At 36.7% G+C, this 14120-nt stretch overlaps 1 protein-coding gene and 1 non-coding gene across 3 annotated transcripts in view; both read left to right on the top strand.

Annotated features, from left to right (window-relative positions):
* PLA2G4A (phospholipase A2 group IVA) overlaps positions 1 to 14120 on the top strand; it is a 165250-nt gene that overhangs the window by 139199 nt on the left and 11931 nt on the right. For both annotated transcript variants that reach the window (XM_060088500.1, XM_060088499.1), the window contains 2 exons: positions 2675 to 2859; positions 13348 to 13543. In XM_060088500.1, the coding sequence (XP_059944483.1) occupies positions 2675 to 2859; positions 13348 to 13543 (381 nt within the window). The remainder of the gene's footprint in view (positions 1 to 2674; positions 2860 to 13347; positions 13544 to 14120) is intronic.
* Positions 8308 to 8380, top strand: TRNAE-CUC (transfer RNA glutamic acid (anticodon CUC)). Its single transcript has one exon. It is a non-coding gene; the product is annotated as a tRNA-Glu (tRNA).

The raw sequence follows: 14120 nt of genomic DNA, 5'->3' as shown, positions 1-14120 counted from the left end.
CAGGGATCGAACCTGCACCTACTGCATTGGAAGGCAAAGTCTTAACCACTGGACCACCAGGGAAATCCCCAGTTATTGTTTTTTAAATTACCCATTTCAAACCCTTTTAGTCTTATGGCTGTGCCACTTTCTGAAGTAACAGTGTGACACTGTGTGTAGGGTTTAGACTTCCTGGACCTGGCTTGGAAACTTGACTCTCACAGTGTGAAACTGAACCTCTTAGGGCCTCATTTCCTTATCTTTAAAACGATACTAATAATACCTCCTTTGTCTTCTAAGGAGTTTTCTAAGGATGATAAATCTTATATATGAAATTTCTAATAGATTATAGATACTCAAAATAAAGCTGCTTTTAGGAGAAATAAAAGTACCCAAATATAAATTCCTAGCTTATTAGTAAAATAGTTTAAAACTAATAGAACATAAAGATTCATAATTTTTCATCTTTTTAAAAATCTCACATATGTAATTTTTAAACAATAAAAATTTCAGAGGAATAGATGTTACAGTTGGGTTTGATAATGTGTATATAATGTATATATATATTTCAATTTTACAATTCTTAAGTTTCAGGTTCTGTGATAGATAGATATTTAGAATTCTGGCTGGTGGGAAAGTACATTGTCACTACATAGATACTTGATAAGAAAATAGAATTAACCTGAAGATAATTATTTAAAGAATGGTATCTCTGCTCTCTCCTTTTTGGCCTAGGCATTCACCCTGGACACAGCAAGACTTTTCTTTTCTTTTTTAACTTGACCTGCCTTTTCATTCAGTTACATGACCTTATTCTTATCTAACACCCCCATCCACCACTGTTTCTTGGTTTTCTTTTTTAGCATATTTGTTTTTAATCTAAGACCATTTTTCACACCTTCCTACTTTCCTTCAGTACACATCACCTCAGATGTAAACTCTTTTCCACTTTACTTACAAACGTCACTAGTAAATGTTTCTAACATTCATTTGTTATTCAGTATTTTAGAGATGAGAAATTTTTATAGATATGAGAGAAGAAAACAGTGACTGTTAACTGTAGAAACTTGTAAGGATATTAATCTTTTCTTAAGTAACTAAACCAAAGTCTAATTGAGAACTGTTTCAATTCACATTGAATAAGCGTCCTGGCTAATAGTCTCATTGGTGTTTTAGTTTCAGCTTCTAGTGATGATGAGGACTGTGGATTTTAATCAGACATTAAGAATTTAAAGATTTACTTTCCTCTTTGATGTCTTGCTCTTACAATGTAGTGATAAAATCGACTGTGAGAGAATTATAATCAGCATCATTCTTATTTAGAAATATATGGGGGGAATTAACATGTGATGGGTTTCTACCATGTACTGAACATTTTCCTGGGTAATAGGTATTAACTACATTTTATAGGTGATTTTATAAACACAGGTTTCTCTGATCCTCTAGTTTTTGTTGTTTCCTCTATGACAATGCTCACCAATGGAATTTAAAATCTTGCTCAGAGGTCATAATGCATGTCTAGCATGAGCACCTTCACTCTATCCTACTGTAATAAACCTCCCTCTTGAGCTTTGCGGCCCTTCTTTCTAACAGAACAAGTAGGAACAGGTGTGAGGACCAGGGGACAGAACAAAATAATTGCATGTCATTTCATTCAGCTCAAATCAATTTAATTCTGATCACATCTCTTTCTCCTAGGAAGAGGATTAGGAGCACCACACATAAGTGTGAACAGCAACATGTTATCAATATTATTTGTTCATAAAATGAATGATTTCTAGTCCCTGCTTTCCTTCAGATCCCTTGCCATCTCATCATACTCTCCGCTTAAGTTGTAGCCACACTGTACTTCTTCAAACATACCACTCCTTACTCTGCCTCGGGGCCTTTGCTCTAGCTCTTCCCTCTCCCTGGAAAAAAATACCACCCCCTCCAAATCCTGAGAGGGCCAATTCTCTCTTATGAATCTGGTCTCAACGTCTTCTCAGAGAGGTCTCTCCTGACTGCCTGCCTCCTTATCCTATAACCCTCTATTATTTCCTTCATTGCATTTATCGCTGCCTGAACCATCTTTTAATATATCTGTTTACTGATTTACCAGCAGTGTGCTCTATTGGAGCAGAGTTCGCATCTCTCTTGTTCAGCACCTGGAGTAGTGCCTGAAGAGTAGCAGACAGTACATGTTTGCTGAATGTGTCAGCTGGATTCTTCTCTTAGACTCCCATCACCTAGAGAGATGATGTGTGGGATCCCTTCAGACTCTGCCACTCCCAAGTTGTGTCATTTTAGAGATGAATTTAATGTATTTCATCCTCCATTTATAGATATCCTCTATCCCACGTCTGTTCTAAGACTTAAGCAAGATAATGCATGAGGAAATGTTTTTAAACAGTAAAGATCTATGTAATGTGAAGTAATGCTACGACAGGGATCATGACACACAGAGTAGAGTTACTACGAGGGCCTGAGCCTTGCTTTCACTTTCCGTGTATCATCCCACTTAATCCTCACAGCAACCTTGTTGATAGAATCTTTTATTCTGATATTACAGATGAAGAAACCAGAAGTCTCCAAGCTCTGAGGGCCTAACCATAGGGAATTCTTCTCACACATTTACATAACAAATAGTTTTAATATTCTAAATAATGTTAAATGATTGTTTAATTCATTCTTTTCTTTTCTATCCTTTTTAAAGATCCTGATGAATTTGAGCGGATATATGAGCCTCTGGATGTCAAAAGTAAAAAGATTCATGTGGTGGACAGTGGCCTCACATTTAACCTGCCATACCCCTTGATCCTGAGACCTCAAAGAGGAGTTGATCTCATCATCTCCTTTGACTTTTCTGCAAGGCCAAGTGACTCCAGTCCTCCCTTCAAGGTAAGGAGAATTTATGTAGCATTCCATTATCTGCCACATTCTTTTGCATTGCCTTGTAGCTATCTTAGTCCTCCCAATTTCTTATCCCTTTAGCCTATTTTCTACATTATTTTCAGTAATATTTCCAAAACACAGATGTGATTCAGTGAGTTCCCTGCTTAAAAAAAACTTTTAAATGACTCCCCATGACCCTTGTTCAAGTTCATAGTCCTGAGCAGGACAAGAATGATGCACTTATCTAAAGTTCATGAAGAAAATTAGGGGGTTAGCAGGTAAAAGATAAGTAAAACGATGCACGGGGAGTGTATACTATGAGAAGAGAAGAGGACATAAAATAGTATCTTGATGATTCAACAATAATATCAGGGGAAAAGGACAAAAACCAAGGAAATGGGCTTCCCTGGTGGCGCAGTGGTTGAGAGTCCGCCTGCCGATGCAGGGGACACGGGTTCGTGCCCCGATCCCGGAAGATCCCACATGCCGCGGAGCGGCTGGGCCCGCGAGCCATGGCCGCGGAGCCTGTGTGTCCGGAGCCTGTGCTCCGCAACGGGAGAGGCCACAGCAGTGAGAGGCCCGCGTACAGCAAAAAAAAAACAAAAAAACAAACAAACAAACAAAAAAAAAACCAAGGAAATGTGCAGTGTTATAAAACCAAGTCAAGATATTTAACAACAGGAAGTCTTTGGTGAAAAGCAATTTCAATAGGGTTGAGAGGGCAGAAGTCATACTGCAGTAATTGGAGGGTTAAGTGGAAGTTAAGAAAATGGAGACAATTCTATAAACTGTTCAGGGAAGAAGGAGATGGACTATATCTGCAAGAGGATGTGGAGGATAAGAAAATTGTGTGTGTGGAGGGGTGCGTCGGAGGTACTCAAGTGTGTTTAAATGTTGCGATGGTTAGGACTCATGAATGAAGAAATGTTATTGGAGAATGGAGAGATGGCATACATGATAGAGTTACACCCCTGGGAAGGTTACAGGGGTAGGGAGTGGAAGGGAGATACAAAAATACAGGTGGAGAGGAGTCTGGAAATGTCCGTATTGGGACAAAAGAGAAGGGGGGAACTTATGGTTATGGATGGAGGTTTAGCTGTTAGGCACTGAGAAGGGAAGATGGGAAAGTACTCACTTGATAACTTCTAACTTGTAGAGTAATTAGGAGTCAGCATTATCTTTTGAGGGTGAGAGAATAGAGGAAGTGGAGACGGGGTATGAGGATAGTAAAAGTCTGCCTATATGAAGAAACAAGGGAAAGTTCTGACTAGGGCAATGTAGAATGATTCCTGGGCAGCACTCAAGTGAGACCACGAATGTTATTTGTTCCTTTTGCCTCAAACTTTCTTTAGATACAGCTCAAATGTTACCTTTCTTGACCTCCACACGTATAGTTTTAGTACAAAGGACTTAGTAAATTCTTCTAACACAGCGATTTTCATGTTCTACTGTCCATATTTGTTTACATCATATTGCTTCCACTGTCTGTGAACTCCTTGGAGACTAGAACACTCATTGTGTGTGTGTGTGTGTGTTTTAATCATTTGGTTCTAATTGCTTTGTAAGTGGTAGCCCAAATTATGAATATGTAGGACAGTTTTTGTGGATGAATGAATGAAATGCTGTAATAGATATGAAGTTATTATTCCCATTTTATAGATTAAGAAATGGAAACTCACAGAAATTAGGTGAAATAGTTCATGATCTCCCAGCCAGGAAGAGCAGTGATAACCCAGGTCCTTGGACATCTGTTTTCCTTTATACTGTACATGATTAAACTGTTCTTAAGACTAATAATGGTTATAACTCTTTAATATATATATAAACCTCATATTTTATTTTATTTTTATTTGTTTATTTTTTTTTTAATTTTTGGCCATGCCGCAGGGCATGTGGGATCTTAGTTCCCTGACCAGTGATCGAACCCACACTCCCTGCAGTGGAAGCACAGAGTCTTAACCATTGAATCGCCAGGGGAAGTCCCCTAAACCTCATATTTTAAAAGTGCTTTCATATTTTACCTTTTTTGAGGCAGTTAGTGGTATTCAGACAAAGAAACAAGGATTGATGAGATAAGAAATCTCATCACATCAACAAATTAAACAAGATAATGGGCGAAAAGAGCATAGCTCAGGATCTGGCTAGGAAAGTGGTAGTTAAGAAGTAGTCAAGTTGGACCAAATTCTAAGGCTCCAGAATGAAAATGTAGTGTTCTTCTCTTTTCACTAGCTGCCTCCTTTGTACACACTGTGTGTGTACTTTTCCCTGCTCTGTGTGCTGTGTGCTGTGCACAGCAGTTAATGGTAAAACATAGGGTTTTTTTTATAACTATGTAATATCTTTGTTTATTTTTTAAATTTATTTTTATTTATTTATTTTATTTTTGGCTGTGTTGGGTCTTCTTTGTTGCGCGCGGGCTTTCTCTAGTTGCGGTGAGCGGGGGCTACTCTTCGTTGTGGTGCACGGGCTTCTCATTGCAGTGGCTTCTCTTGTTGCAGAGCACGGGCTCTAGGTGCGCAGTTGTCAGTAGTTGTGGCACGAGGGCTCAGTAGTTGTGGCTCGCAGGCTCTAGAGCACAGGCTCAGTAGTTGTGTTGCATGGGCTTAGTTGCTCCGCAGCATGTGGGATCTTCCTGGACTAGGGCTCGAACCTGTTTCCCCTGCATTGGCAGGCGGATTCTTAACCACTGAGCCACCAAGGAAGCCCAAAATATGGTTTTTGATCTTGATAAAATTTTAGCTTTTGGTTGGGGGGAAGACTTTTATACACAAAGTCATTTGGAAGGTAGTTAAGTAACTTATTGTTAAATAGTTACTTGGGTTTATATAACTAGGTGTATTATAGGAGATCCATACGAAAATAGATTGGTGTGTCCTGGAGTAGATAAACAGGGAAATAAATGAAATAGGATGAAAATGGCACAGAAATGGCAATCAGCACATCTGAGGAGTGATCTGGTTAGAGTGATAGATATTACACTCCCGTTAGGAGTTTACGGTTGGATGATAGCAAACAGAGAATCAGTGAAGCGTTTCCAGCAGACAAATGACCTCATGAAATTGGAATTTTAGCATGATTAATCTGATAATGGAAAGTAGGATGAATTGGAGGATGGAGAGCAAAAAATTAAAATTAAGAGAGATTTACTGTAATGCAAGCATAAGACAGTGAAGTACTGAACCAGGGCAGGTGACTGTGAAAACCAAGAGCAGGATTTGATGACCCATGAGCAGCAATGGCAGGTTAGCTTCAATAGATGACGCTACCATGATAGTTTAGAAGCTCATTCTAGTGGTAAGAGAAGCTGATTATTCATTTCACCAGCGGGGGTGTAAAATGTCAAAGCCATCATTTTATATATGAATCAGAGCTCCACTACATTAATGAACTGATGTTGGAAGAAGGTTTTAGAATATTACTTTGTACCTCTAAAAAGAACCATTGTACTTTGTCTAGTTTTTAAACATACTTTGATTCACTATTTCCAATTAAGAAGAATACTTGTAAAAAATTTGGAATATACATCAAGTGCTTCTGCTATTCATAGACAATGGCTACTGATATTTTGGTTTTTACTTTTTTTCTCTCTTCACTGTGTGTGTGCATGCATGTGTGTGTGTTTATCAACACTAGGGTCATATATTTTTGCTTCTTTCTACTTAAAGTTACATTGTGAGCATTTTACTATGCCATTAAATATTTTTAAAAACATAATTTTAAGCACAGCATGATATCTTTATATGTGGTTATGCATGAATTTATTTAATGATGCTCTCTTTTCACCTTTTAGGTTATTGCTATCTTGTCACCTTTTTCCTCTAATGATCATCCTTGTGCATGAATCTTTAATCACAGTTTTTATTATTTCTTTAGTTGGCTTCTTAGATATGCATTAGTTAAGATTTTTAATAAGTGTTTCCAGGTCACTTTCCAAAAAAGCTGCACCGTTTTACATTACTATATTAGATTGTACATGCAAGCCCTTGTTTTACACAGCTTTGCTGGCATGAAAAAAATATTACAGCTCTTCATGCTAATAGATGTGCTTTAGAATTATTTTGTCAGTTCCTTACATCCTACCCCTCTTCCTCATATGTGAATATATACTTTATCCTTCAACTATTGGTTAAATTGGTTATTGGTTAATATATCCTTTAACCAATAATAATTGGTTATTGGTTAATATATCCCTTAACTAACCTTTAACTATCCTTTAACTATTGGTTTAGTATAGCATGAAGCCTGTAATTCTGGAATGAATCAGAGACTTAATATAAAGGAAATTGCAATATATTATATGTAATACATTTTTTCCTCCAAAAATGAACTTCAGGAAATTCAAAGTGAACAAAATGAACTTTTCAGGCTCATTTGAAATACTGAAAATGACTTTTTAAACTTATGAGTGTTGTTATATAGAGTGTCATTATAATAATATTCATTTCAATATGGATCTAAAAGATTACTCATATATAATTTTTAAATTAATAAGAATATACTATTAATGCTAAAGTAGAATAGTTATTTTAGGTATAATATTGTAAGGTTTAACAATTGAATCTACATCAAAGTTTTTGATAGAAGGGGAGAAGCTCCAATGCAATACCTGGATATAAGCAATATGATTTTATTAAGGTGATTAAATAGTGAATAATTTTCTATTTTTGAGACTAAAATATCGATACCATTTGAAATTAAAGAGTAGAGCAAAAAATTAGAACCGTTAACTTTATTTCATAAGCATTTCATAAGTATAGTTAAATCTCAGATTTTGTCAGGGAGATAGAGAATGATGGATATGGCTTTTGATAAAGGCAACAAAGTTCATATATTTTATAACTGACCTTGAAAGGTCATGACATCAATGTTAGTGATACTGGAGGTTTTTTGTTTGTTTGTTTTTGTTTTAGATTAGTGGGCACACACCCTAATAATAGTCCAAATATTATGAGCCTCATGATTCTAAATAGTGTTATTAAATGATTTAAGAAAAACAGCTCTGTGTTTCATTTTGTCAAGTTTCTTTTTGTTAACCATTTAGTAACTTAGATATATGCTATCCAAATTCATTTTACCAGTAGGATCCATCCAGGGAAAATTTTAATAGGATTTATCTTAAATTTTGATCATAAAAATAAGCCAGGGTCTTCATATTCAAGTCTGCAAAATAAACAGACTAAATTTAGGGGGAAATAATTTTGGATGTCTTGAGGAGAAAACAAGGAATATAGGGAAATTTAGTTTACTACTGGAGAGTTTTTTCCTTTACCTTACAAAATTTTATGGAGAATAATAGATTTGGGGTGTTATGCCATAAATTATATTATTTTAGATTATGTTGCTGTATATTGGACAGAAATCTGACTGTTTTTCAGGCCTTTTTAAATGCTTAATGACCAGAAGCCAGAACAATGGGTTCATTCTCTTAAAAATAAAAGAGAAAGAAAGCGGAATTCCCTGGCGGTCCAGTGGTTAGGATGCTGCACTCTCACTGCCGAGGGCCCAGGTTCGATCCCTGGTCAGGGAACTAAGATCCCACAAGCCATGTGATGCAGCCAAAAAAATAAAATAAAATAATAAATAAATAAAAATAAAAAGAAAGAAGGAAGGAGAGAAGGAGGCAATGAAGGAAAGAGAAAAAGAAGAGAGAAGCAAGGAAAATTTGAAATGAGCCAGTCTTTACAAATTATAGAAGCAATATATCTAAATTAACTTTATCTCCCTATATTTTCATTCAAGGTCAAAATTTCATTTACCCACAAATAACACAGAAAAAGAAACTGTATTTTTCCACACTAACTAGATTTATTTATTGACCTTATGGCATGATCCTTGATTTAGAACCTCTGTATATGATGTACTTATGGTTTTTAGGTTGGATGAAACCAGCATGGCCAAACCAATCCAAGTGTTAGCTCTGTGGGCGTCAGTCCACCATGTCTGATGAAAGGAACTGCATGTTATTAAATGAAGCATTTACAGATTTACCTCTTGTGTTAGTTTCCTGGGGCTGCAATAACAAATTACCACAAACATGGTGGATTAAAACAACAGAAGTGTATTCTCTCACAGTTCTGGAGGCCAGAAATCGAGATCAAGGTGTCCTCGGGGCCACACTCCCTCCAAAAGCTCTACAGGAGAATTCTTCCTTGCCTTTTTCAGTTTCTAGTAACTCCAGGCTTTCCTTGGCTTGGGGCTGTATAACTCCAATCTCAGCCCCTGTCTTCCTATGGCCTTCTCCTCTGCATGTGTGTTCTTGTAAGAACATTTGTCTTCGGATTTTTGGCTCACCCAGCTAATCCACAATGATCTCATCTCCAGACCCTTAATTGCATTTGCAAAAACCCCTTCTCCAAATGAGGTTGCATTCACAGGTCTTGGGGGTTGAGGGCATGGACTTGTCTTTTGGAGGGCCACCATTCAACCCATTACACCTGTATTGGTCATGGAGGATCAGATGCCTTGTGATGAGGAGATATACCCAACATTAATTTCTCCTTACATATTTTGGTGAATGTATAGTAACCTCTTAGTGAAAAAGAACTAAGGAGAAGTACAAAGTGCTCTGTAAATTCTATACACTGTTAGATATAGAAAATTATTTCATGTCTGTTGCATTATAAAGCTCTTGGAATCTAATATAATACATTTTTTGGAAGTGGGAATGACCATAACCACAAAATAATGAATTCTAAATTGTTGTTTATATCCATTGTATCTTATACAATTGTTGCTTCAATAATTTTTTAAAATTCTGTAAATTTATTTACACAATTATACTCCATACCTCTCCCCAATCTAAAAATAGATTTTGCATAATGAGAAATATCTTAGAAAACACATAGCCTAGGTTTATACAGAAAAAAACCCTCATTTCCTCTAGAGAAAAGCTAATTTATTATACATATATAGATTAAATTTAAGTATATATTTATTTACATATATAAATAAATAAAATGGCATATATATGCCATTAACACTATAGTTTGAATATATTTCTATGTTATTTAGATTGTTTTTCCTATCCTTCAAGATGTTTTAGTACTTAAAAATGAGCACAAATATTTAATGAGCACAAGTATCACTGGGAAGGACACTATCAAGTTTTTATCTCCACAGAAAATCATTTTAGTTAGTACTATGTAAATTTACCATGAATTAGTCTGTGGAAATCTGAAGTGTCTGAGGTGTCAAACAATAACCAAAATGGATGGTTAGAACACAGTTCTGGCATATTGCTGTAATTTGTGGAGCAGCAATTTTTTTTGCTCACTGCATTCTTCTAAAATACTCTTTTCAAACTCGTCTGCTCTACTTATAGTTGTGTCATTGTTTCTTAGCCACTACAGACAGAGAAACAAGACATCAGAGAGGAGATGGTTTTTCCATCCTGTAATCACTGCCTTTATAGTCATCAGTTTTTAATCTTTTCCATGTCAGGATCATATAAGGAAAGGGAAAGTTTCCATCACTTCCTGATTCCAGCGTAAAATATTTATCTAAAAATAGCTTGGTCTTTTACCTCACAATTCCCCTTTTCCTCTTTCTCCACACATCCACACATCACTGGTCATACCCTTGAGTCATGTTTGGAAACACTAGAAAGCTCCTTCTTTTCCTTGCTCTCACGCAATTCCACAGCGTGAACTTTTAGTTTTATTTTGATGTTGAATAATCCTTAATGAATAACTGTGAACAGCACTAGACAAGAAATAGCAGGCTGAATAATTCAACTGAACAGGAAGAAAAATGATTTAGAGATAAAAGTTTTCTCAAGTTTCAAACAAGCAATTATTCATATATATGTATGGGATTTTCAGTGAAATATAATCACATTTAGCTTAACAGTTTATGAAACAAATGCTTTAATATAAATCAAATCCTTTGTTCTCCCAGATTTTTATTTCTCAGTAAATGGCATTGAGAGAGTCGATCAACTTAAAATTCACGACATTCTAGAAGCATCAGGAACAGTGAAAGTTCAGTGAAAAACATATTTTTCTCTGAATTTAAGGTGCTATTTTATTTTATTATTTTTTAAACATCTTTATTGGAGTATAATTGCTTTACAATGATGTATTAGTTTCTGCTTTATAACAAAGTGAATCAGCCCTCTTGCGTCTCCCTCCCACCTTCCCTATCCCACCCCTGTAGGTGGTCACAAAACATAAGGTGCTATTTTAAAGTACCTGTTTTCTTAAATATAAATTACTGAGTTTTTAAAAATACATGATCTCATTTAATCCTCACAGCAATGTTCAGGAAGATAATAGTGCTAACTTTATTTTACAACTCATTTATGTATATATGAGTTGCTGAGAAATAAGAAACAGCTGAAATGTAGATAAAATGGGATTGGGGGGCCTCCCTGGTGGCGCAGTGGTTGAGAGTCCGTCTGCCGATGCAGGGGATACGGGTTCGTGCCCCGGTCTGGGAGGATCCCATGTGCCGCGGAGCGGCTGGGCCCGTGAGCCATGGCCGCTGGGCCTGCGCGTCCGGAGCCTGTGCTCCGCAACGGGGGAGGCCGCAACGGTGAGAGGCCCGCGTACCGAAAAAAAAAAAAAAAAAAAAATGGGATTGGGAGCCTGCTATTTCAAGGATAGTACACAACCTGGTCCATGTGCATTGATTGTTACTTATGATCCCTATGGTGCCATTAGGAGAGCATCACTGCATAATTCCTCCCACAAAATAATTTCTTCCCTGTTTAGCTGTAGTGATAAGCAGTTTGTCTCAGATCACCGAGCTTGCAAGTCAAGATGTGCTGGGCCTTTCAGGCTGCACAGCCCAGGCATGAAGCCATCCATCATGTTCCCTGCCTCTTCCATACTGCACTGTCATATCTATTTTTAATATTTCCTATTGATTTATAATCCCTAAGTATCCAAGGACAGCCTCTCTCTTATGACTAGAATATAGGTGCTCAATTATAACGTTGAATGAATAAATAAGCTCTCTGAGGAAATAGTCCAGGTATACTGCAAAATCTCATGGCAAATAAATACTTTTTTCATAGCATTTGCCACAGTTTTAAACCTGAAGTGTTATTTGATTACTATCTCTCACCTACCAGGCTATGTACATCCCATAAGAACAAGAGTTTCACTCAGTGTTATGTCCCTACCTCCTAGCATGGAACTTAGATTGGCAACTAATGATTATCACTGAATGAATCAATGTGATTACAAGAGTAGTTAAAAAACTTAAGATGATAGTGATCATTTCTCTAAAACTTCCCTTCTTTAGGGATTTCCCCAATACCATTGCTATCTCTCTCCCTTTTTCCTCTTTTCTTTCTTCACTTTTCCCCTTCCATCTCCTTTCTTCTCTTTACTGACATTTATTTGTCAAATATTTGTATAGCATGAAATATGTGACAGGCATGGTTCTAAATAATGCACTCATATTAATTTATTTAATTCTAACAGCAGTCTTATGAAATATGTACCATCATTGCCATCTTTACTTTATATTTGAGGATATTGGGTGTGGAGACATTAAGGAACATGCCCAAAGTCCCAGAGCTTGCACTTTAACTCAGGCAATCTGGCCCTGGAGTTGGTGCTTTTCCCACTACGACAGTCTGCTTCTTATTTGTCACTTTTGCCCTTCAGCTGCATTTCAGTAGAAATAAGCTCTATTCGCTGCACCTCTCTGTATTGATTTAAGTTCTTTAGTTTAAATTTAATTATTTTTTGTGCTTACCGATTGTGTTAGTCAGCCTTGATGCAGAAACAAACCTGAAACCTCAGTAGTCGACAGCAAACTTGTATTTCTTGGTCACGTTACATGTCAGTGGATGCAAATTAGCTCTGTGGCTGTGTGCCAGGTGTCTTCTCATTCCAGTGGGGATGTATAAGCCTTTTATCTGGAAGGAAGTTCATATGTGGAAGCAATGACAATCTGCTACACCCATTAACTAACCCTTGGTTCCTCTGTATGGCCAATTCTTGGCCACTGCACATAGAATAACAAATGATGCCAGAAGCTCAGCTTCTTTTCATAAACAAAAGAAAAAAAAAGCTAATTCAGGGCAACTCAACGTTTTTGCATTCAGAAAATGTATTAATTTTTAATCAGTTTTGTGGAGAAGATGCAGGTAAAAAATCAGTAACATAGTACTCCTCATTCTGCTTCAACAGATTTTTTTTGACTCTGAAGGGTTAAAAAGCATTCACTTGGCTTATAAATGCCCAGAACTCATAATATATACTTATTTCTCTAGCAATTGCATCGACGTAATTTCATTCAGTTCAGTTCATTAATAATTTTTCAATGCCTCCTATGGAACTAGCCCTATACAAAAAGTTGACAAAATAATAGTGAGTTTGTTTATGGAGTAATTTTATATTTTTTGAGATTGATAAGCTTCTTAAGAACAGGGTCATTTTTCATCCTAACAAGGAGCATACTGCTAGCACATAGTAGACACCTAACTAATATTGAATAATGTGCAGACCAACTGAACAAATGATCTTTCCCTCTCTTCCATAGGAACTTCTACTTGCAGAAAAGTGGGCTAAAATGAATAAGCTCCCCTTTCCAAAGATCGATCCTTATGTGTTTGATCGAGAAGGACTGAAGGAATGCTATGTCTTTAAACCCAAGAATCCTGATGTTGAGAAAGATTGCCCAACTATCATCCACTTTGTTCTGGCCAACATCAACTTCAGAAAGTACAAGGCTCCAGGTACATTGGGAGTTATATTCTGTAAAGTCTGATAAAGACTAACATTAAGCTGGTTCATGCTGACACTGCCATACCAACTATCACAACATTGAACACTTCCCTTACCTTGATAAATGGCTACTATCCTGAGACCCCGAGTACTCCCCCTCTTTCTTAGCCCAAGATCCCCTGGCTCCTTATAATTCAGAAACTGAAGGGTGAACAACTAGCTCAGTAAAAATCTCTGGAACTTTACTCCACAACCTCAGATTGTATTTGTTCTGATTAATTGGTACCCTTGTCATAGGCATTGTTAAATATTTTAAATACTACCCTTGTAAGGGAGGCTTTGTTTCAGAACAAATCATGCAAAAAATTCTGGGAATGTTAACTGACCATAAAAATTAATGTTATCTAGCAGTATGATATGGCTAGTAATTTCAGCTTGCCATGTTATATTCCATAAAAAAAAAAGAGAGAATCAAATTTAAGGCACAGGCATTTTGTTTTGCCACATGCAGAGGAGTCTAAAGACTCTTCTGTATCCTGGAAGATATTGATTAACAAAAGGAGATCTAGAGATTGACAGGCAAGATGC

This window comes from Mesoplodon densirostris, chromosome 2 (genome assembly GCF_025265405.1).
Source record: "Mesoplodon densirostris isolate mMesDen1 chromosome 2, mMesDen1 primary haplotype, whole genome shotgun sequence".
In the NCBI taxonomy this organism is placed as follows: Eukaryota; Metazoa; Chordata; class Mammalia; order Artiodactyla; family Ziphiidae; genus Mesoplodon; species Mesoplodon densirostris.
Note: the sequence above shows the minus strand (reverse complement) of the source record. Positions and strands in the feature narration are given on the sequence as shown.